We start from the raw sequence: 22,004 nt of genomic DNA, 5'->3' as shown, positions 1-22,004 counted from the left end.
CAAGTATCTAAACCTTGGCTCCCACAGTTCTGCTTACCTCCCTTTGTTGTATTTATGTGACCACAGAAGCAAATTATATTTTAGATTTCAACCAGATAAATTCCCTCAACTGCCTCACTGCATGCTTAAACCAGCTCTGGTTTAAGAGAGAGGAAGGGGCATAGCAGCCTGGACTTACAGCAGCATAAGATGCTGTGCTGAGGTACCCCAAGATAAGATTAAGGTACACAACAACAGAAAACACTGGTCACTTAGAAATACATGTCAAATATTCTCATAATAAAATAAACCAAGCCATGACTATTCTTCAGAGTCAAAACATAAAATGTTTAGAGAACAGGAAAAGGATGGGGCCGGGGAGGGGGGAAAGGACAGATATCACACCATGAGCTCACTTTGACAGGCTTATATGGTGCTGAGGAGGACAATTTTCTTGATGCACCAGAAGATACAAATTCTTCAGTGTTCTAAGAATACACAAGCAATTGGAGCAAAACACCTCATCTATTGATTGTCTGCAAATCTAACATTTCCAATTATGAAGACTGTGTCTGAATGTGCTTCTAGCTCTGCTTTTTATCCCCAAGTAGCCTGAATTGCCTTATTACCATATTTGCAAACACTATAGGATACATTACCCAACAGGCAGCTGTGCAAGAGGCAGACTGAGCACTTTTCACTAAAACAATCTTGCACACCAACAGTCCTTCACCAGCCGGGTGGTAGTTCGATGAGTGGCCACATTTTTAGGGCCGACTGCTGATCTTGACCAAAATCCAGACGTTTTCAGTAATGCTGAAACACTTGCATAACTATTACCCTTATTTACTCCACTTTCCTGTCCTTTTAAAGTCATGGCTTGTACTTGCACCCCAAAAGTTAGTCCTTACCTGTGTTCTTAAACCCAAATGTGAAGCCAAGTCCTCAAGCTGGATTACCTTTGTTTTCTATGGAAATAAACAAGAGTTAAATGCAGCTGATGAATTAGAGGGTTAGCATATTTGTTTTCCTTTCAAATAAAATAATGCATTTAATAGACAAAGTAGAACCTGTCATTCTAACTAACTTTTCCTAGTAAGCACTCTTCTCTGATGAAAAACTAACTTCAGTTACTTAAACCAGTCTGCTCTATGGAAAGCGTGAATGCTCTGACCCACTTAAGTAAAGACTCAAATACATTTGCCAGTGTTCATCCTGAACCTTTTCTTATGTTAGGAGGACAGGATGAGCACAATCACAATAAACAGCCATGGCTCTGTTCTTGCTCATGCTGACTTTCTCAACTGCTACCTTTAATTTTCAGTATGCTTTAACAAGATCCCTTTTTGTTTGAGAGATGCTTCAAAGTACCTTTTAAAAAGACCACTGGTACATATTGGCACATACATAAAAATCCAGACAAGACTGGCAGCATTATGAACTTTAGCCTATTTTAGTAATGTTGTGTATTAATGACATTAATCTTCCTAAGCAAGTGAACACCTTATTAAAATTGTCAGTGTTGGAAGTGTACTGCTAACACACTCGGGCACAGGCAGCGCAGCGATCTCTGAGAACAAAAGCAGAAGCAGGAACCGCAAATCTTCATCTGGCTTTTGACAGAGATTCTTACTGCAGCCTTTCTCAGTCAGGACACAGTCATCACTGCTCACATCTGGTTTTATGCTTCTCTGTAGCTCCAGAGAATTAGAGAAAACACCTGGTGCACTCATCTGGAGCTACTTGGTTCCTGTTTTCTTATCTGCAAAAGTTTTAGAAACTTGTCTGTTTAGAAGCAGTAAAAGGATACGCTGTTTGCAAGGACCTTGGAAAATACAAAGCTTTTGAAAACTGTTCAGTTAACATTCTGGACCACATTCCTAAGAGCCATATATGTACAGCCACAAGAGCTACATCTACATTATCAGATGCAATACTTCAAACAACAGATGCATTTGTTTCTGATCTTGAGAGTACGCTGGAAAGACACCGATAAATTAGAAATTAAGAGAGGCTGAAATAGATGAATCTTTTTCATGAACAAAAATCAGACAAAAAAAGCCACACACAGACTTAGTAGTTGTGAAGTTTGATGCAGCCAAGCTAGAGAACTGAATACCATAGACTGAACACATGGAATTGGAACCAGTCCATGGAATTCAGTTCTCAGAGCTGGGAACTGCCAAGATTCGTCACATCTTCTTTTAAAAGGATGGGGGGGGGGCGAGGGGGTGCAAAGCCACATAAACAAGAAAAACAGGATTTAAACCTTCACTTGAAGATATTCACCCTCAATGACCAAGTTTAATGGAAGGTTTCCAAGATAGATCCTGCTGTGAATAAGAGCCCAGAGGGTGAGGTGGAATTTGGATGCATTCCCCACACACACTCTGAAATATAATGACATTTTGAGGTCTCAAGCAAACAAAACACTTCACCACATGCTTTACGATTTAAAGACAGACTTAACTTTCATAGAGCCACATATACACATCCACATTTTACTGAACTAATTTAATTTTAGGTATGATTCTGCCGCTGTCCTCAGCGAGGGATGAAACAGAGCAAGAGCTCTCAGGATTAAGATGAATAACATTTTTTCCCCCTTATCTTGTAAGCATGATTTTTTAAGAAAAACCAGGAAGGATTAAAGCTTGAGTCCTTTGCTATCCCCTTCAAATGTAGTTTGTTGTTTCAATTTACTGGCTGTAATTCAGATGCATTCAATGATATACTATCAAGCCGGGTGAGAACAGTCTGATGGAGAAAATGCAGGCTCCTATTTCCCTGGGCCAAGAGAGCTAGTGCTCCACAGCAAGGGAACTGCTCGGCCACTCTTTAACCTCTGCCCATTTCATTATGAATTTTTTGAAGTGCTTAGAGAGCCCACAGAGCTGGTTTGTAAGGTGTGTGTTGTGCAGCTACAGCACTGCTAAGTAAAACCATAACGCTCCCATTAAGAACTGGTTATTCTGCTCCTCTGAGAGCAGAGCAGTCGAGTCTGTAACTTGAGGACTGGCCACTGTAAGAAGCAAACACACACACAGGACAGCAACCGCAGCAAAGACTGCCACAGCTGAGGGTGTGATTTGGTGATACTGCAGCAGAGGGGTTAAACTGGTTGCAGGGCTACTATGTAACCCCCAAAGGAAGGGGGATACTTAGCTTTCAGAAAAGCAGAATTGGGGATTGTCAATCCTTTTGGTGCCTTTAAGAAAAATCCCATTTAAAACAATCCCAGGAGGCAGAGCTGAAGAAAAGAGGCTGCATTTTATTTCAAACACACTTAGGAATGAAGCACGGAGTGAGCTATCTCCAGTCAGTTATACCAGTAAAATAAGTTATTCAACGGAAGAGCTAAATTAAATTTTGTTTTGTAAAAATGTCACTTGATCTTAATTTATACACTTTTCAGACAGCTACTAGCAGCTTAGCACTGCTTCTTGATACAAGTCAACGGTTTCTGTGAGAGAATAAGTGCAATACATAATCTATATATTAAGCATACTTTCAAGATTAAAAAAATACTAAAACTTGTAAAAGAAAGCAATGCCCTAGTTCTGCAACTCATTTCTACATAGGAAATCAGGTGTTGAAGTACTTCTGAATTAGGTTTTCAGCCCATGCTTTTCTCTGACGTCAAGTAGAAGTGACTAATGAAACTATACATATGTGCTTGAACACTGAACTGAGAGTTTGTGACTAATCCGTTCCACCATGGTAACTACTAGGCCAATGTGCAGAAACAGACCCTACTGCATTATCCCTTGAACACCCCCCCCCCTCCCCATTTTTGCAGAAGATCCCAAGGGACATGTTCTACCTACTGTTATGCTAGGACAGCTTGTTTATCAAGAACAGCACATTTTCCTTACTCCACAGCTTGGCAGTATGTTGAAAGCCTTAGATGGGAACAGGTGAACTGGGATCACACCATACCATGTAGTCTACTTCCATGGATAGTAATTGAAACAGAGGGTGGTCTGAACAGACACTGCCATTTCAGAATTCCCCTCCCTTTCAAAGGGATCTCTCTGGCTTCTGGGTAAAACAGAATATCAAAATCACCACGTGGCTGCAAAGTGAAATGTGTCATCTGATGCTTCATCGTCACTCCATGGTTTTACTTAGGGTCTTTAAGCATGTTACCCATAGCGTTTACAATCTGCTCTCAGCTGTCTCACCTGCTTTTGGTGGTGCTTCTGATCAGAGATGACTAGCTTATGCTGGGGACTTGGTTACAGAACAGGGGCTATTTTCATTTGGACTGCAGTAAATCCTAACTCTGAGATCTAGCAGGTTACACATTTCCAAATTACAAGTGCTCGACAGATGCAACCCTAGCAACCTCTCTCACTGTGGCCCGTTGGCAATGGGATACACCACCAAAAGTGCCAGTGACGCAGGAGGCAGAGAGCAGCACAGCAAAAGGCGCTTGCACCTGTAGCTTTCCAGCAACTCCAGGTCAAGCCGTTGTTCAGACTTGCATGGCACTCACTCACACTGACTCCTTGCAAAGCATTACCCATGAAACAAATCTGCTTGTAAGTCCGTGGTTTGGCTGGGATAATGGATATGCAAAACTGGCCCAAAGTGTGAGATTCTGGATTAACAAAATGGTTAGGACTTCAGTAAGTACACAAGTGACTTGCTTACTAATGAAGTCTTTCACACATGACATACATTGTGAGATATAAGTCCAGTTTCCATGAAGGAGGAAAGGATTAGGATGAAAGATTTGTGTAACATTGTTAGAGCAGAAAAACGCACTTGACCAATAGTGGAGAAAGAAGCATTTGTCCTTACAGATCAAAAATGGAAATCCTTGTGAACACACCACAGGTTTTAAATAACCAACCATACAATATGATGGGAGACTAAACCACCTTGTTAAAAACAAGTGATCTTATTCTTAAATATTGCTTCCGAACATTAAGACAACAATTGCAAATTGCACGGATCAAAACAAGAAAAGAAATCACATGGAAAGTTGGATTGACCTTTACAAGGCCAGTGTTTCAGACACAAACACATCCCGCATGGCAGGCCACATGCTGGTACAGCAATTCTTACGCTGAGCTGAGATGTAGAGATCATTTTCTAAATCAGTAGCTGATGTTCACAAACAAAAAGCCTGAATGACCCAAATCCCAACTGACAGCAAATATTGCTGTTTATAAACTCTGAGGGTGATCCACCAGGCACAAAGTTTATAATGCCTATCCTTATGAAAGAGGGCAAGAGCTACAATCCTGCCCCCAAAAGCCAAGACACAGCTATATTACAAACTATTTTAACAATGATGGACATGCTCACACATGATTAAGTAAATAATGCAGACTTTAGCCAAGGTACCACTTTTGTTACTTGTTGAATATTTAACTAAATCAAAGTGGATGTCAAGATTTCCCTTCTTTCTGCAACTCAGCTCTTTGACAAGGGTATTTTACACAGACTAACAAGTATAAAAGGAACAGAAAGACCAACGGTAGCTTACCTTCACATATTCCAAAAATTCCATTAGAAAGCTGCGAGTCTGGATACAGCAAGGAAAACAGCTGTTATTTTAAAAACTCATGAACATTAAATGCATTGCAAACTTCTTGAGTACAAGTATTAAGTGTTTGCTTTGCATACTTCCGAAGTTTTAAATACTACACACAGAGGGAGATTTTGAACTGGAAAAAAATAATATCTAGATTTAATCTTAACTAGGAATTTACAATAAGTATTTACTAAGATAGAACATTGCTCAAGTAGAATTTGTGTTTAAGTATTTCCTGAAAGGAAATCTTCTGAATCTTTTACTCTTCACATCATACGTACCCTAAAATAACCATGGCTGGGTGAGTTTGTCCATTGTGTATGAAGTTACACATACACACTGAGGACATTTTGTACAGGGGTAAAGTAAGAGTGATTCAGGAGACAGCTCGTACAGATGGTCAAGTGTAGCACACAGCTGCACAACACATGTGGAAGCTCAAGCTGTTTCCAAAGCTATGCACCTGAAGTTTGGCATGTTAATACAAGCGGCTCAATTTTCAAAGGAAATGCAAACAATGTGCATTTAAGTTAACAGGAGATCAAGTTACTTTACAACCCTGGAAATCAATCAGCCTTAATTAACTGCTTGGCTCTGGACTCAGGACCTTGATTTTCAGCACACTAGCCTCAACATCACAAGGCAGAGTCAGCTATTGTAACAGGATACTAAAATGCTTCAGTACATTTTCTGCCACAAGGCAGAAGGGTGGCCTGCCATTTCTGCAAGACTGGTGTCTCCAAATAACTACGTACCTGTTATTGTTTCTGATTATGACTTTCAAATCACCTACTGTTAAAAAGTTCTAATTCCCCACCCCTATCAAGGATATCTTATGTTGAGATCCAGGCATTATCAACTGCCTGCCAAGCTCTTTAGAGTGAGAAACACCCTCCTCTGTTCCCACATATAGAAAGATTAATTTCTCCTTGACAGGCAGCTGTAGGAACACAGACAATAAACACATTCTAGCTTCAAAGGGCATCTAAAGTGGAACACTAATATTTAGGTATAATCTGATCTTCTAACAGGATAGGCACACATTTTTGAAGGAACATTTAATAGAAAGTATGCATTTTAGGAAATTTCCCTTTGCAGGTTACAACTGCTCTTGGTGTTAATCCTGGCATACTGGAGGAATTTATCTTAATGGGAAGAGATCCACAGTGAGAACTTGTGACTAATGTCAAGCAGTATTGACTCATTACGAGCTCCTCAGCCCAAAGCCACTCTTAGTCACACTAGATGGAAATCCATTCAATTCAACAGGGTTGCTTTAGCAGAGAGGCGAGTGCACCCATGGTCCTGAAAAAGGATACGTATCATGAAATGCAGCTCAAATTTGACTGCTACAACCCAGGAGCAATTTCAGCATTTGATAGCAACTAAAATGAAGCTAACAGGTTTTCAGCAGACAGAATAAGAACACTGCCTCCCACAACAGTGAAACTTTTTCAAGTTTGCTGTGATATGTCAAATATCACATTTCAACCCCCATCCCCAGAAGCGCGCCTGCAGGCAGCCACAGGAGCAGCATACAGAACGTTATGCACAAATCTGAAATGCTATCAACCATAGCAATCATTTGCAACACCGCATGCACAATTTTCCAATGTACAACCCATAAGCACTTGGGCTGTGTCCTATGAATTCTCTTAAAAGAAGCCTTTTAAGACAAGAGCTTGGTTTTTAATTTGATTTCACAGCAGCTCTTGGTCTAGAAAATAAAACCAAAACCAAGCAATTCCCCTAAAGATATGTGGGCACTACCAAACTCCAAATTTAGCCTCACTTTCATCTGGCCCACTGTACATGGGTAGGGCAGAGCCGACGACAGAAAGATTAGCTGAATTCCAGGATTACTTTTATTTCAGTCCTTAGATGAAGGGAGAGAACTAACTTCCAGCAATATGCATTTGCCTTAGCACTCTAACTTGTAGGAGTCTGGTATGAGGAACTGTAGCACTCCCCAGGAAATAATGCAGGTTAACTTGTGCCATATACATAATTTAGTTTCTACAAGCAAAAACATTTGGCTGACTCCTACTTTCAAGTTTGTTTTACACAAGACAGAATGCAGCAAGGGCAACTTGAGCCTAATGATAAAAGGAAACTGCAGTAACAGCCTAACATACATACCTCTTCCTCTGTCATTGATTCTTCAACCCCTTCCTCTTCAACTACAAAACTCTCCCTCAGCTTCAGGTACTCTTCATACTCTCTTTTCTCCTCTTCTTCCTTTGCCTTCCTTTTTTCCTCTTCCTGGACAGGAAAGGTGACAAATGGTCAGTTTGCTCCTCCCCAAATAAGGTTTATTTTTAAGTAAAGTAGCATCTTCTTTATCTGCAGTCTGGTTTTACAAAGAGAGACAGCAGATTAGGATTTTCCAAAATGAGTCTAAGTTCTCCCTTGATGGCATCATTACTTTGACCAGCACCCCTAAAGGTAGTAACCATCTCACATGGTCATTAAGCTCACACACAATATAGTTAGGCTGGTTCTTAACAGATCTGACACAGGGGAGAAAAACCACACTTATATAGCAAACTGCTTGCTTAATTTGCATGAATATGTTTCTTCTGTAAATCCCGTGACAGGAAGTCCCTGCCCCTAACTGTACTTTGATGCAACATCCACATTTTCAGTAACTGACCCCAATTCTGCTTTGACATGCACTAGTGTACATTGGGAATGATCACAAAGAATAGTGGAGTTAAACTGGTGTCCATCTGTGTGTGGGAAGAAGCTGGCCTGTAAAAGTGTTTCAAGTAAATTCTCTTTCTTATGACATAGAAGCAAACTACATCTACATGGAATCTAAAGAACTGTATAAAATATTTTAGATGTAGGAGACAAAGCATTACTGTATTAAAAAAAAGGGGTTTTAAAGATATTTGATTGTTAACCAAATCCTATATGCTCCGTTTTTAGTTATTTACAACAAAAATACTTCCAGTTGCTTACTTACCCTGCAAGAAATGTTAGGTCTTAAAAAACCCAAACTTATGCAGATCCAGAAAACTCTAAGCCCAACATGAGTAAAATAGTGATTTATATCTAGGTTATATAGAATAGTCACACATTTCCAAAGCAAAACTGTGATTAAAATTTTTGGAATGTGATAGATTACTTTAAAAAATGTTTCAAAAAAGAACAGGTTTTTACTGGGAGGTTATAAATTTGCAGGTTTTCCATCATTTTCTTTTAAAACTTGTTTTGCTGTTCTCTGAAACACTTTACACGTTTAACTTCACACAGAAGAAAAATGTTTCCTTACAGAACTGTTTCTTCCACAGAGAAATTTATGTTTGTACAGCACCTGGTACAATGAGATTCCAACTTGACTGGCCTCTAGTTGTTATCACATGGCAAAGGCTTGACTAAAACTTAGGAAGATGAGTTCCTTAGATTTCAGTGACAATCTCAGGGTATGCCTTTCCTATTATCATAGGAATTGATCTCTTAATTATTGATTTCTAAATGCTCGCCATGCTATCTCTTTGTCACTAATATGGTAATTGCTTCCTTAAACGGCTAGAGAGCAAACGCTTGTTCCATTAAAGCACGAAGAGACAGAAACAGGTCATTGAGTATATTGAAAAATGTCCATATTAGAAAAGATGCCATGTAAGGCCAAAACCAGCAAGATACCAGAAATGGGGATGGAGGCTTGCCTTTCAATAAAAAAACTAAGAGGAAGTGTATTTGGTCCCAATTTTATTTAATCAAACTCCCATGAAGTCACAAGAAGGAATACTACCTACATGCAAGTTTGAGAAAAACAGGACCAAAAGGATCTTATCGTATGCGCAAAGTCAAAACCATTTTTTAAACTGCTATCTCATAAAAAAACCCTATAGATCTGAGGAAGGCCTCGAGAAAAAACAAGACCATTTTCTGGGTCATTCATCACTGTAACAACTATTAGCAAAAGCCCAATAGTTCATTTTTTCCTTATAAAGTGCTACAGGTGCCAAGAACAACATAACCATAATTCATCTGGAAATGAAAGCAACTGTTCTTTTCTTGTTAAGTGCATTAAATTTAATCTTGACTTGATCCTGGAAATACAAGAATAAGGTTCTTCCCCTGGTCTATTACAGAGGTTGTAATTCAACAGGATTTGAAATGACAAAAAACAACAATCACAAAACCTGAAAATTGCTTTGGCAAGTAATTTCTAGATGGTTCTATGAAGAAAAGAAAAAAAAAGAGAAGACAGCATCCCATTTATAACTGAGAGCAACAATAACTAAAAAATATTTTCCTGTTTATGGAAGGTCTAACAACAAATGAACAAGACTCATTCCTGTCCTCCTTACCTATTTGAAGAATAGTACCTCGAATTTTATTAAAACATACCAGCATGTAACAATTAGTACTTCCATTTGCAACATGTGCAGAAAAGCAACTCTGCTGCAAGACTGGCAAAGGACTCTGCTATCACTCCCTCTTTCGTGGTCTCCTTAAAAGCCAACATGAGTTTGTTTGCCAGATCCTAAGTTTTGATACTACGATCAGCAGGGCATTTCCAGGTGGCCTGAGCCACTGCTTCAGTAGCTAAAGCATGTCAGCCCTGAAAGCTTTGTGTTTCCTGGCGGTTGTAGCCTCCTCCATAACACTGTTTCCAGAAGCTTTTTCATTTAATAACTAAAAATCCCAGCCACTTCCTATACAGTCTCACATGCTTTACTACCTAAATTCACCTATGATTCATTCTGCAGAATACGAATGATACAGCCAAAGCCAAGAGGAGAGATGACTTTGCCCAACTGCACTGGGAGAAGCAACCAGCAACAGCAGTGAGGCTGAGCAGGGGAAACCCTAGCGAAGTCAGGCTGTCTATCAACACTCCCTCTCAGCTATTTTTTTCACCATCACGCTAGTGCTCTTCTTTTGCACACCTAAGTCATGGAAGCTGCAGTGTCAAATTTAGACAGGTGTCATTTCCCACAAAACACAGTCTGTCTGCATGCATAACCCACACACAGAAACACTCTCAGCACCCCAGGGTCTACTAATGAAAGAGCCCAGTACTTGCTTCATGCAAGTCATATAGGGGGCACTCAGCACAAATATAAATTTAAGAAAACCACATCTTTGCCAGTCAGGCTTCTTTGCCTCTCCTCACTCTGATCTCATTAACTGCTGTGGAGTTAAGTGGTAAAGCATGTGGCTCAGAGGAGAGATAACAGCTGGGCCACCTCCCTTAAGCAATGGGTGGGGTGGTGGGGAAATCCCAGCATCATGGAAATTTGGTGACTGCAGATGCTCACCTTCAGCTGCCTGCCTTTTTTTATTTTTTTCTTTTTTTTTGAAGCAGGTTCACTTCTCACCCACCTCAAAGTTACTCAAACTGGGGAACTTGCTACAGTGTGAAGATTTCTTCTTGATCAGTTTACTACATGGCGTGAAGAACAAACTCTCTCACTTTGACCAATGTCTTCATTGGGGCAGGTGTGTGTGTTTGAAATTAAAATTAATCCCTTAAAGCTTTCTTCCTTCTCTCCTTTTTCTGATGAAATGTCCACATTATCACTGCTGGATCAACTCTACCTCTGCATGCCTGCTACGAGTCCCATGTGCCACCATGGCAGAGACCCAAGAGTTTCCAGAGCTCTGTGCACCCTGTGGATCTCCAGCACTCTGGGAGACACTTTGCAACAACCTTACCCCTTTCCTATACCAAATCTAGTAAGCACTGACTTCCCACTGCACCCAGACCCAGTCCTGCCACTGCTCTCCAGGTTCTTTCCATCCCACCAAGGACCTGGATTTGCTGTGAGGCTCCTCTCAGATCACCACCTTCTGTTCAACTCTTACCTTGATCACAATGATTATTTCTATGACATCAAAAACACACAACTGCACAAGAGCCCAATCTTGTATCAGGTGAAACCCAGAGCATCTTGAAAACTTTCAGGCTTAGAGCTGGAAGACAACCTTGACTCTTGGGATCACAAATCCCTCTGGAGTCCTGGAATGCTGCTTGAGTAACTGCACTGTTCTGCCTAGTTGACAGATTACAGCCTTTGGAGGTTTATCATGCAATACTATTTTTAGCAATAGGTGCGGACCCTTACAGTACGGTCCAGCAAGAAGATACGGAACCACTGTTCCTAACTTTCATTGCAGTAACCCATTTAAAATTACACTGAGACTAAGTGATACTGACCTATACAGTAAATAGCTTTTCTGAAAGCTTTGCCTAAGCAGCTTTCCTAGAGAGGAAGCTGTTAGTTGTGTGCTGTGCCAACTCCCCTACAAATCAGACAAAGGACCAACCTGCTGACAAACAAATCTCTTCTAGGCAGCTTATTTGACTGCTAAGTGGAAGAGATCTCACTGCTAGTGAGGAAGGGAGAGCAAACACTGGACTCCAACCACTACCTGCTACCAGCTGCTCCTTGTTTGCAGCTGTTTCTTTAATGTGCAGAATGAGAAAGAGCATACTGGTTTCTATGCCAAATGCTTTGAGGTTCATGGACCAAAGAAACCCTCCTTGTATAGCATCCAGTTTCTGGACTGTTAGTGCAGGTTCTGCAGGAAGAAAAAAGGCACTCTACTGTAAATAATTTGGCACAGAGTAGATTGATCTCCAAGATTCCTGCCCACTTCACTGTTTAGGCACAAAATAAAAAAAATACCTTTAGAAAGACAGAGTAAGTGTTCTTAAAAGTCCTCACCCTCTCAAAATCACAGTAGAATGAGCTTTCTGCAAGCTTTTAGATGTTTACTTCCTTAGAAGAAATTGATTTTCAGAAAAGTGTACACACTTGAAAACTGATGCTTAAGCTGAAACAATGTAGTAGTTTCCATCAGTCTCCAGCAAGGCACTGTTTGTGTATGAATAGTGGATATAAATGCCAAACAGATAATGAAAGGCTCTGCTGAGAAGCACACAAATCTCGACGGTCACATAATGCTACACACAATAACTCAACAATCAACATTTTAAAACTTGGTGCCTATTCTTACATGATCAAACATCAAATTAAAGAGCCAAAACTTTTGGGTTTTAGTTCTCAAAAGCTTCAACAGGACCTTTTGGATCACTAGCTCATCCAGACCATTTTTATTTAAGGCATGTAAATGCAAAACTGAAAGCCTACATAAAATTGCCCTAGTTTGGAAACTTTGGGCATAGCTATCTATGTTCAAGAAATACAGATCTTGTTTTAATGTAATGGTCCCCACTCCTGCTGTGGCCTTCTGTTTCACAACAGTTAAAAGCTTGCTCACTGGAAGACTGGTACCTTCTCTACTGTACTAAGCTATGTTTCCAGAGTAGTCCACAGCAACACACCCTGTTCAGCGCTGCATTTTAGTATAGAAGAGTGATAGCTGTGAGCCCTGCACCTGCACAAGCAGTTTCCTTAGCAGGGCAAAGCTAGGCTGAGGGAGTAAAATCTACAAAAATCCCTGTGCACAGGAAAAAAAAAAAAGCTCTTATGTGAGCAATCTGCAAAGCTTTGTACGAAGACACTGTTTTGCAACATCAGAGGAAGTTCGCTCTCATTGATAAGGTGTCGGTTGGTAAACCATTGCACCACTAAAAAACTCCAAGAGTGAAAGGGAAATCCCCAGGGTAAAGCAGAGCTGAAGCAAATGCCAATTAGCAAGGAGCTTCCTCACACACATAGCCAATCAGGTCATCAGAACACTGGAAAGGAAACTTTAATTTAAAAATATATTATCTGGTTTGCAACACTGAAGCCAAGGGGCAACCACACTTTATTTATATGTGCATACAAATATATTTAAACAGAACCAAGGGTTATTTTTCTGAAGAATATGCAAGATTTTAGCCCCTAGAACTCCCTTGAAGGTACAGTTCCCACTTGTAGTATAGCACTGTGCGAGTTGTCCAAAAATAACTGGAGATATCCATTTGCTTATAAAACAAAGTGGGTTTTCATCTGACTCAAGTAGTCATTATTTCCACTAGATTTCATATCTCAATCTACTTGAGTGGGGTATGTATGTGAAAGGGTTAATAGTCCCAGTGACTTTAATAAAGAACAACAATAGGGAATTTCTAGAAGATCTGTGTGCTGCAAACATGAGTTTCAATACTCCTGAATCTATTTGGCTTCCCTCATCATCTGACAAACTTTTAGATGGTATTTAATGGTGCAGGAATCACTGTTTGCTGATGACTAGGATTCAGCTATTAGTTTAAGGCTGTAGTTGAAACATCAAAAGGAAACTCTCCTTTACACTAAGACAATCTCAATGTTCACAGAAGTTAGCCCAATTTTGGTAGCAATTTTTGGGAGAGAGACTGAAAAAAAAAAAAGGTTCAACTGAGATTTAACTAACAAAGCTGGTTATGCTTGTTTGAAAACCTGCCACTGTCACTATACCAGCAGAAATATTCTCATGTACTGGAACAGGAAGGGAAAAAAATGAAGCTGACAACCATAATATTGCTCAGACAAAACTTAGGAATAAACCCTGAATTTCTTGTGTCTCATGGGACTATATAAACTTCTGAAATGTCAGTAATCAAACTGCCTCCAAAAATCATACAACCAGCTACCCTCTGCTTTTTATCTCATGACTATCAATCACTACTTGAGCTACATTTTGTAATTTTGCCTTTCCATTTCCTAACTTACATGGGGGAATAGACTACAAGGGCTCACTTGTGACAAAATGCTGCTTGTGGAAATGAATTCTTTCTCTAGAGGAATGTATAAATGACATTTTACCTTATGTATTCTATAAACACTACAATAAATCCAATGATCCCTTTATCGCTTCTAGGGGCCTGGGAAAGACAGGCAGTATCTTTTACATCATACAATCAATCTGTAACAAGATTTGAAAGATAAGATGTTACGATCATAAAGGCAGGCTACGCTTACACGCACAGTAATCAAGTATCTATTCATTCAGTTTGTTTCCCCTCCTATCACCCAGTAAAGACTGAAACACTGAAGTCTTGTTATTACCATGCTCCCTGTAATACTGCTGCTTTCTTTGCTGACTGAAGCAGGAACTCAAGCAATGCAGCCTAAACACATACAAGTCTTGAATTGTTCAGTTTCCTGCTAAAGACTTGGACGAAGACAGAGACTAAAGTTACTAGAAACCAGTTGTGGATGGACATTAAATATTGTCAGATACATTTACTTTGATCCATGTTCAAAATACTCAGCAGTCACTGAATTACCAATTTGTCTTGGACCCAAGCAAAAAATAAAATATTGAAAACACTTTCCCTTGAGTAGCAGAATAATGTTCATGATGTAGGCTGGTGGGCTGGCTTGCTGCCCTGATAAAGACTACTGGGGAAAACAAAGGAATGAACCAAACAACAACAACAAAAGCTTAAAATTACAAGATTTAGATAACCAAGGAAGGTATCAGCTAAAGTGAATAGCAAGCTAGATTCAGTCATCTGAGCAATTTTCAAAATTCTAGCAAGTGCTCCTTTGGACTGTTGTGCAGGGAATTTAAAAAAAAAATCAAACAAAGGAACAAAAAAAAAAATCAGAGCCTTGGTTTATATTCCTCTCTTTCACTGAGCCTTGCAAAACGGAGGTGGAACCATTTTAGTGCAGTCTTTACTAGGAATACTAAAAATTAAAATAAAAACAAGTAAGATTTTCCTCATTCAACCAAAATAAATTACTCCGCCCTAAACCGACCAAAAGCAAATTTGGAAAAAAAAAGCTAGCTATGTTAATAAGCACTTTCTGTGAGAAGAGATCTCTAGTTAGAATTTCACCCTTATTTTCTACTCAACTTTTCAACCATGCCTGACTGATCTTGATTAGCCAGCTATACCCCAGGTCAAACCCATAGGCAATCAACAGGATAACATCTTTGTCCTGTGCTGCAGCTTCTTTTCAGCAGGCTTGCCAAGCTCAACTGCACTTTGCTTAGCAATCCACCTGCCATGCTGGCTACCACTCTGGAAGGAACTGAAATTCTGTTCATTAGCCTCTTCTAAAGGAAGCGACACTTAAAACTATGTTAGCATCCAGCCAGTACGCCCTTCTAATTCCCCCCAAAGTACTAGGGTCATTCGGTTCACTTCAACCAACTTCAGGATTTCAACAATATCACATTCCCAGAACCTTAGGGAAAATATTAATAAAATAAAATAAAATGATCAGGGAACTGGATGGAAACAAAACACTTAAAAGAATATACCACTCGCCATCTGAGTTATCTGTTATGCTAAGCAGGATGGGCAACAGATGTGCTTTAGAGGCAATCAGAGCTCATCTTGCGTCTTTCCAAGCTGGAAGTATGAGGGGGAGAAACTGGAAGTACTTTGGAGGAAAGCAGTGACTGCAAGGCAGAAGCTGGTGCTACTGAAACACGTGGGCAGGGGAACAGTGGTAGACACTGATCCAGAGGAAGCCAGATCTGATAGTTCTGCTGTTACAAAACACCCTGGCTAAGCACCAGAGCGGCTCGGACTAGTTGAGGTCAGTTATTCAGCCTCACGGTTCACGCTTTGACTGCTACCAGGTACTTCTAAATTTATACATCTCTCTCAGAAGGGCAGCTGTGGAATAACTGGTCCCTTGCAAATTTTTTAAAGTCAAAGTCTTGGATCACGCTACATATCCTGATGTAGTACTGACGTTCTCCTCATCCATTTCAATTTCTGAAATTCAGGAGATTTCTGCTGATGAAAAGGAAACAAGACAGTTCAGAAGATAAAGGATTTTGGAAAGGCTAACCCCATAGGTAAATGTAGATTCTACAGAAGATCCCATGAATACAACCTGCATGTGTGATGTATGGAATTTTTTTTTTTTTTAAATTGCTTTATTCTGCCTTCATACGCCCAACAGAGGAAAGGAAAAATTGTCTTTTCCTCTTTCAAAATGTTACCAGCAACGCATTCCACTTACGCAACCTGGGCTTTCCAGAAAGTTTGCATTAGAAGCTGGGGGCTATGCTCCCCTGGAACAGCAATTACTCAGCACAGGATTGTGCAGAACACCTTGGCCTTTGCTTCCAGAAGCATGTTGCAAAGCTGCTACACAACTTGCTCAAGCACCAGAGAGCATAAAGCTTGTTCCTAGCTCTTAGCTGGTAGCACTGATGCCCAGAACACACAAAGCAGCTCTGAAATAAGTTTGCCTCCCTGATGAAAATATTCAACAAAAGCTTTTCAATTGGACAGTACCAGTTTTTCTGGGTTACTCCTGCTGACACACACCTTTGTATGCATAGTTTAGAAATCCTTAATTTTGAAGCATATGTAAATTTGTATAATTAAAATACAATCACACAATTTTAAACAACAGTTGCAAAATGAGTTGCTGATGTCTTTCACTTTCTGCCTTGCTGGTTACAGCTGTCAGGCAGACAGCTGAATGAGCATAATGGAACAGGGGCCCACTGAAGTTACGAAATTTCCTTAAGACACTCAAAACTGGGCTGGTCAAACTCCTGAGCAACCTGCTCTAACTGGACACAGTTTGAGTAGGAGGATAGACCAGATGGTGTCCAGACGTCCCTTCCAACCTACATTATTTTGTGATACCAAACTTCTGTCAGGCACAAAGCAAGCGACCCTCAGAATTTCCTCTTGTGACTAGGTACAGCTCCTCCCTTATATACCTGCGTTTAAATTGGTCATTTGTTCATCTGGGACCTGTTAATCAGCTGTGTTCATCAACATAAACTGACTAAAAAGATCTGTCACTGTGGCAAACAGCAATAGCAGATCCACTAGGCAGAAGACTGGGATTTTTTTTGCCCTAGACATGACCATGGGTGAGTACTTGCTGCTACATGTGTGTATAATGTTTGGAGCAGTTTTCACTTCTGCCAAGCACTTGGGGAAACAAAGCTGGGACCTACAGTCGAAATAACTGAGCACTACTGTAAACTAAACAAAATGAAGCACCCCCCCCAAATAAAAGATGTATGCAATAGTAATGAAAGCCAAAGGGAATTCTGCTGATCACAGAACTTACGTTGAAACAAACCTGGTTCAAAATTTCCATCTATAAATACAACCAATCTCACCTGTCGTTCTTCCTCAAGACGTATTCTCTCCTCTTCTTTCCGCCTTTCCTCCTCTCTTTTTGACTCAAGTTTTTTCCGTTCTTCTCGTTCTGCTTCTTCAGCCTAAAAAAAACCATTATGAAGCCAAGACTTACCCTTCATGAATACACATTTTTTAATTTCATATTGTGATACCATTGGGGGGTGGGTTTCTTACTATCTTCTTAGATGCATGTTCAGAAAGAAACAGTAAAGAGAATAAGTCATCGTTATAATTTAAACCCCTCCACCCCCCTGTGCTCTTCAGTATACTTAACACTGTGATAAGTTTAGAAATTACCCTTCTCACTTGCCTGATTTGTCTCTCAGTAAGGGTTTAAGCTTTGAATATGCATAAGAGCTTATTACTATAGTGATATTAAGCAATATTGCGTAATGGTAATCCATTTCTCCTCACTTAAAATTGAGTGAGAATGGACCTTGAGGAGAGGAAAAAAAGGACAGGGGAATATAAACTCTGTAAAATCAACTACCTTCAAATTTATCATTAACCTGGACAGATTCTCTTACAGAAAAAGCTGTACCAGTCTCTTCAAAATAATTTCATTATTTGTTTTTAAATCAAACCCAGCAAAGAGATTATTGCAAAATGTGGGAAAAATAAAAAAGGAAAATGCATTGTTTAGAGATTTTTTTTAAAGTTGTTCTTCAATCTCTTCAGTATACTTAAATTTGAAAATGTATTAAGAGAACAAGCAGAAGACATTCAAGTGGAGGATTTGTGGCTTTGAATGTTTCAGAGAAAAAGACGTAACAGAGGAATTTATCTGTCTACACAGGGAAAATAAAAATCAGCATGTTTTAAAATAAAATCCTCACTCTACCAACCGATGCTTATCTAATTTCATTCAACTTTGCTCAAATTTTCCACAAAAAAAGAGGCTAATTAAATAGAATGGATATGGAAAGTAGTGACAAAATGGTTAAAGCATTGAGTAAGAAAAGGAAGCAATGAAAGTGTATATATAAACAGAATAATCAAGTTTATTCCAACTGCCCTATCTTCAGGGCATACCACTACACTGTAAAGCAGAAACCGGATTTAAACCTCAAGTGACACTAAAATTCTCAGGGTGGGACTTCGCTAGGTTTGTTTGGACCCTCTATGCAGAAATGTTAGCAGTTTCGTAAACTCTGTCTTTTTGTACAACGTGTCAAGTCCACCCTGCGCTCCAGGCTCTGTCATGCAAAGGCTGTTTGAGTTGTATTTACTTCTTGCAGCCCTACCTTCCAAGTTACAGAACAATACCGAGTTTGCAAAAAAATACGGAGAACAACTAAAAGGAATTAATGCATAACCTGCTGCCATCCACAAGCACACTTCAGAAAGTAAGTTTCAAAAAGCCTGTTGCTTCTCTGGAATTAACAGCAAAATGCTGGGCAAAACTGAAAAAATGCAACAGTATTTAAGTACTTTTATACACAGATTTAAGAAAGAAAATTGAAAAGCTGCAGCACGTTCACTCTGCATATCTGGTCTCTGCTTAAGGGCCAAACTTCAACCAAAATCTGTCTGCATTACAGATTTCAGTGGATTACAGGGTCTGCTTTTCATCTCCCCCAATCCATAAAGACAATAAACATATATAAACCCATATAAAGTTTTTGTACTATAAGAGCATGTGAAATGCTACTCAGAACTGCTGATAGCTTTGGTCAGAGACCCGGCATTACAACAATACTATGTGGACCCAAGTTATTTGACCTGAGTTATTTTTAAGGGAAACAGTACTGACATTAAGCTGCAAACCAGTGGAAACATCCAATAAAGAGCATTCAATAGTTTAACTCCTCTCTCCTCCCCGCAAGAATGCCAGAGAACCCAATGGAAAGAAAATGAGACACCATTTTTCACAGCCCTCTTGGGATATGACCTAAAAAGCTGAATTTATATTTTTAAAACAAAACCACAACTATTGTAGTGATGACACTGCCTTTGCCTTTCTGGAGTGTCTGTCATCACCAGTTCTTTGCTGAGTACTGCTATTACTCTGATAATAGCTGACTTCTGCTCTGGGCTTCATACGTGGCAGGAAATGCTTACCTCTCTCTGTGCTTTTCTGGCTTGTTTCTCTTCTAATTTCCTCTGCTTCTTTGCTCCAATTTTTCCAGACACCTGAAATTCTGGCACCTCCTCAGCATCGTCTTCCTCTGCAACATTGTGTAAATGAAAATTTTTAAATTGTCTATTAAAAAAATCCCTTCAAGAAACTTCACTGCTTCCCAGGAAAGCAGCAGCAGATGAAAAGGAGACACATACACTTCAGACAAGACCTATTAGATGGAAAAAGGGAAAAAAAAAAAAAAAAAAAAAAAATCACACTAGGCTGCCAAAGCCACAGAGTAAAAGAGTAAAAGTAACAAGGCAAACACACACATTCAAGTGAAGTCAGAAGTAAAAATTTACTTGCTCTTTTGAAGGAAGGCTTTTCATAAACGTTTCCTGCGTTCCACAATTAAAAGATATAGTTTCCCTTATACATAGTACTAATAGTTGTCACCACGCAACTTCTAAACACTCACCTGCAGAAACTTCCTCGCTACCTTTAAAGCTTAACACAACAGACATCCAGTCAAAAAGTGGGATTTGGAGGCATGCCACTCATCCACTGGTTCTAGCCTGATATAACTAACCCTAGGGGGGGTGGGAGGGAATAAAATCTCACTGCAATGCAAATCTTGGGCCTGTTGTACAACAGCTGGTTGTTTATAAAGATGCAACTGTGAAATATTGAAAGCCTCATGCTCAAATGGTGTGTAAACGCATTATATCTCTGCTCACCCAGGGGCTAAGTAAGACTAAAGAGCTTTTAAAGACTGCCATTTCCTCCCCGCCCAATGTCTCACAAACATTTGGCCACTACATTTGCTAATCTAAATTAGTCCTTGATCCTGCAACTTAAGTACTGTGGATTGACCTCAACAGTCAAAAAGAAATCATTAGCTCACTTCATGAAATGCTACACAATATATAGATTCATGTGTCTGAATCAGATGGGAGAATCAAAATCAAAGATCTTTGTCACACGGATCCCTTTTTTGACAAAGTAATTTATACTTCAAGCATCCACAGTGCTGTCATGCTTGATGCTGATTTCAGATCAGCACACCTGAAGTCCACCAGGTAATCTGAAGAATAGCACTGCCAGCTACTGCTATTTTCCACAAATGAAGTCTTTATTTAGGGAGGGAGAAGGGGAAAGAGTGTGCAGGGGATGTTTTTTTCCCCACAGTGATGAGGGCTCAGATTTAACTGAGGGAGAACAAGTTCCCCACTCACACAACTCCTGAGGCCTTCGTTTAAGACCAGACTAACAAGCAGAGAAAGCCCATCATGTTTGATAACCAGTTTCATGAGAGCCTGCAGCTGAGAGTCCTGTGGCAATCACCAGAACTGGTTTTGGTAGGGCTGGTGCCAGGATGTTTTCTGTAGGGAGCTCTCTCCAGAGCAGCTGGTCACCTTTTTTTGGGAACCCAAAAACCTGCTATTAAAAGAACATATGAATGAACAAGACTCACCTTTCTTTTATATGTAGAATTAGGTTTGAAACACTTTTTTTACTAATTCCAATACACATAGTTAAGCCACCGAGACACATCATTAGAAATAAATGTAATTGAGAACTGTGTAGGTGGCTCTCAAATAACTTAGCTGTTTTCAGGATATGGAAGTTAATATAAGGCAAGCTTGCTGAATTGGGCTTCAGAGAATTATTGGTATCTGATTACAGAGATGATCAAAAGGGTTCCCCCTTCCTACACCACAAGCAGAGCGAGCTACAGGGGACACTCGGACTTGACACAGTTGCTTCTACAATTTTGCTGAAGCTTAAAATAACTTTATTTGTATTTTAAATACTGGGCCAAGGGGAGTTCCAAACAATGGGTGAACAACCCATTAGCAGTTATTACTCCAAAATTAACAGTTCAGTACTGGTGGTATTCTTTAGAAAATTATTTCTGGAAAACCCCACAAGTATAAAATAACAGCTACAACACTACTCAACCTGAGGCTCTGCGTGCTTCTCACATTTCATCTATATTAAGAGTACCTGAGCCAGAGGTTAGGCAGAAATCTAGCAAGGCTTTTAAAGCCTTCTTCCAGTCCTGGATCAAACATACCTTTGTTCAGTAGCATTTGCTTTCCTCCTGTTTGAAGCATCTGATGTGATCCCTTAAGTACTACTTCCTCCAAGCTTCTTCTACTGCATGAAGTTACACCCAACAAAAGACAGATACAATGATGCAGATGCAGCCCATGATTCAGCGGAGCTTTAAAGGTCAACAATGCACTACACTACCTGGGTGCAATTAATATGTGCTAAATAAACCTGAACATGCTGACAAGAACATAAGCACATGGTAAAAGGATTTGCTGAATCAATTGGTTATTATAGCAGAACAGCTCCACCAAAAGCAGACTGGATGCTGCACACAG

The 22,004-nt window shown here is 39.8% G+C and overlaps 1 protein-coding gene across 1 annotated transcript in view; it reads right to left on the bottom strand.

The window, feature by feature from the left end:
• DDRGK1 (DDRGK domain containing 1) overlaps positions 1-22,004 on the bottom strand; it is a 40,474-nt gene that overhangs the window by 3,797 nt on the left and 14,673 nt on the right. Inside the window, exons 3-7 of the mRNA XM_040590932.1 lie at positions 19,611-19,717; positions 17,528-17,629; positions 7,664-7,786; positions 5,477-5,515; positions 891-947 (exon numbers count right to left, since the gene is read on the bottom strand). Coding sequence (XP_040446866.1) covers positions 891-947; positions 5,477-5,515; positions 7,664-7,786; positions 17,528-17,629; positions 19,611-19,717 — 428 coding nt within the window. The remainder of the gene's footprint in view (positions 1-890; positions 948-5,476; positions 5,516-7,663; positions 7,787-17,527; positions 17,630-19,610; positions 19,718-22,004) is intronic.

The sequence above is a fragment of the Falco naumanni genome, chromosome 1 (assembly GCF_017639655.2).
Source record: "Falco naumanni isolate bFalNau1 chromosome 1, bFalNau1.pat, whole genome shotgun sequence".
NCBI classification, from domain to species: Eukaryota; Metazoa; Chordata; class Aves; order Falconiformes; family Falconidae; genus Falco; species Falco naumanni.
The sequence above is the reverse complement of the archived record's forward strand: the minus strand, read 5'-3'. Positions and strand labels throughout refer to the sequence as shown.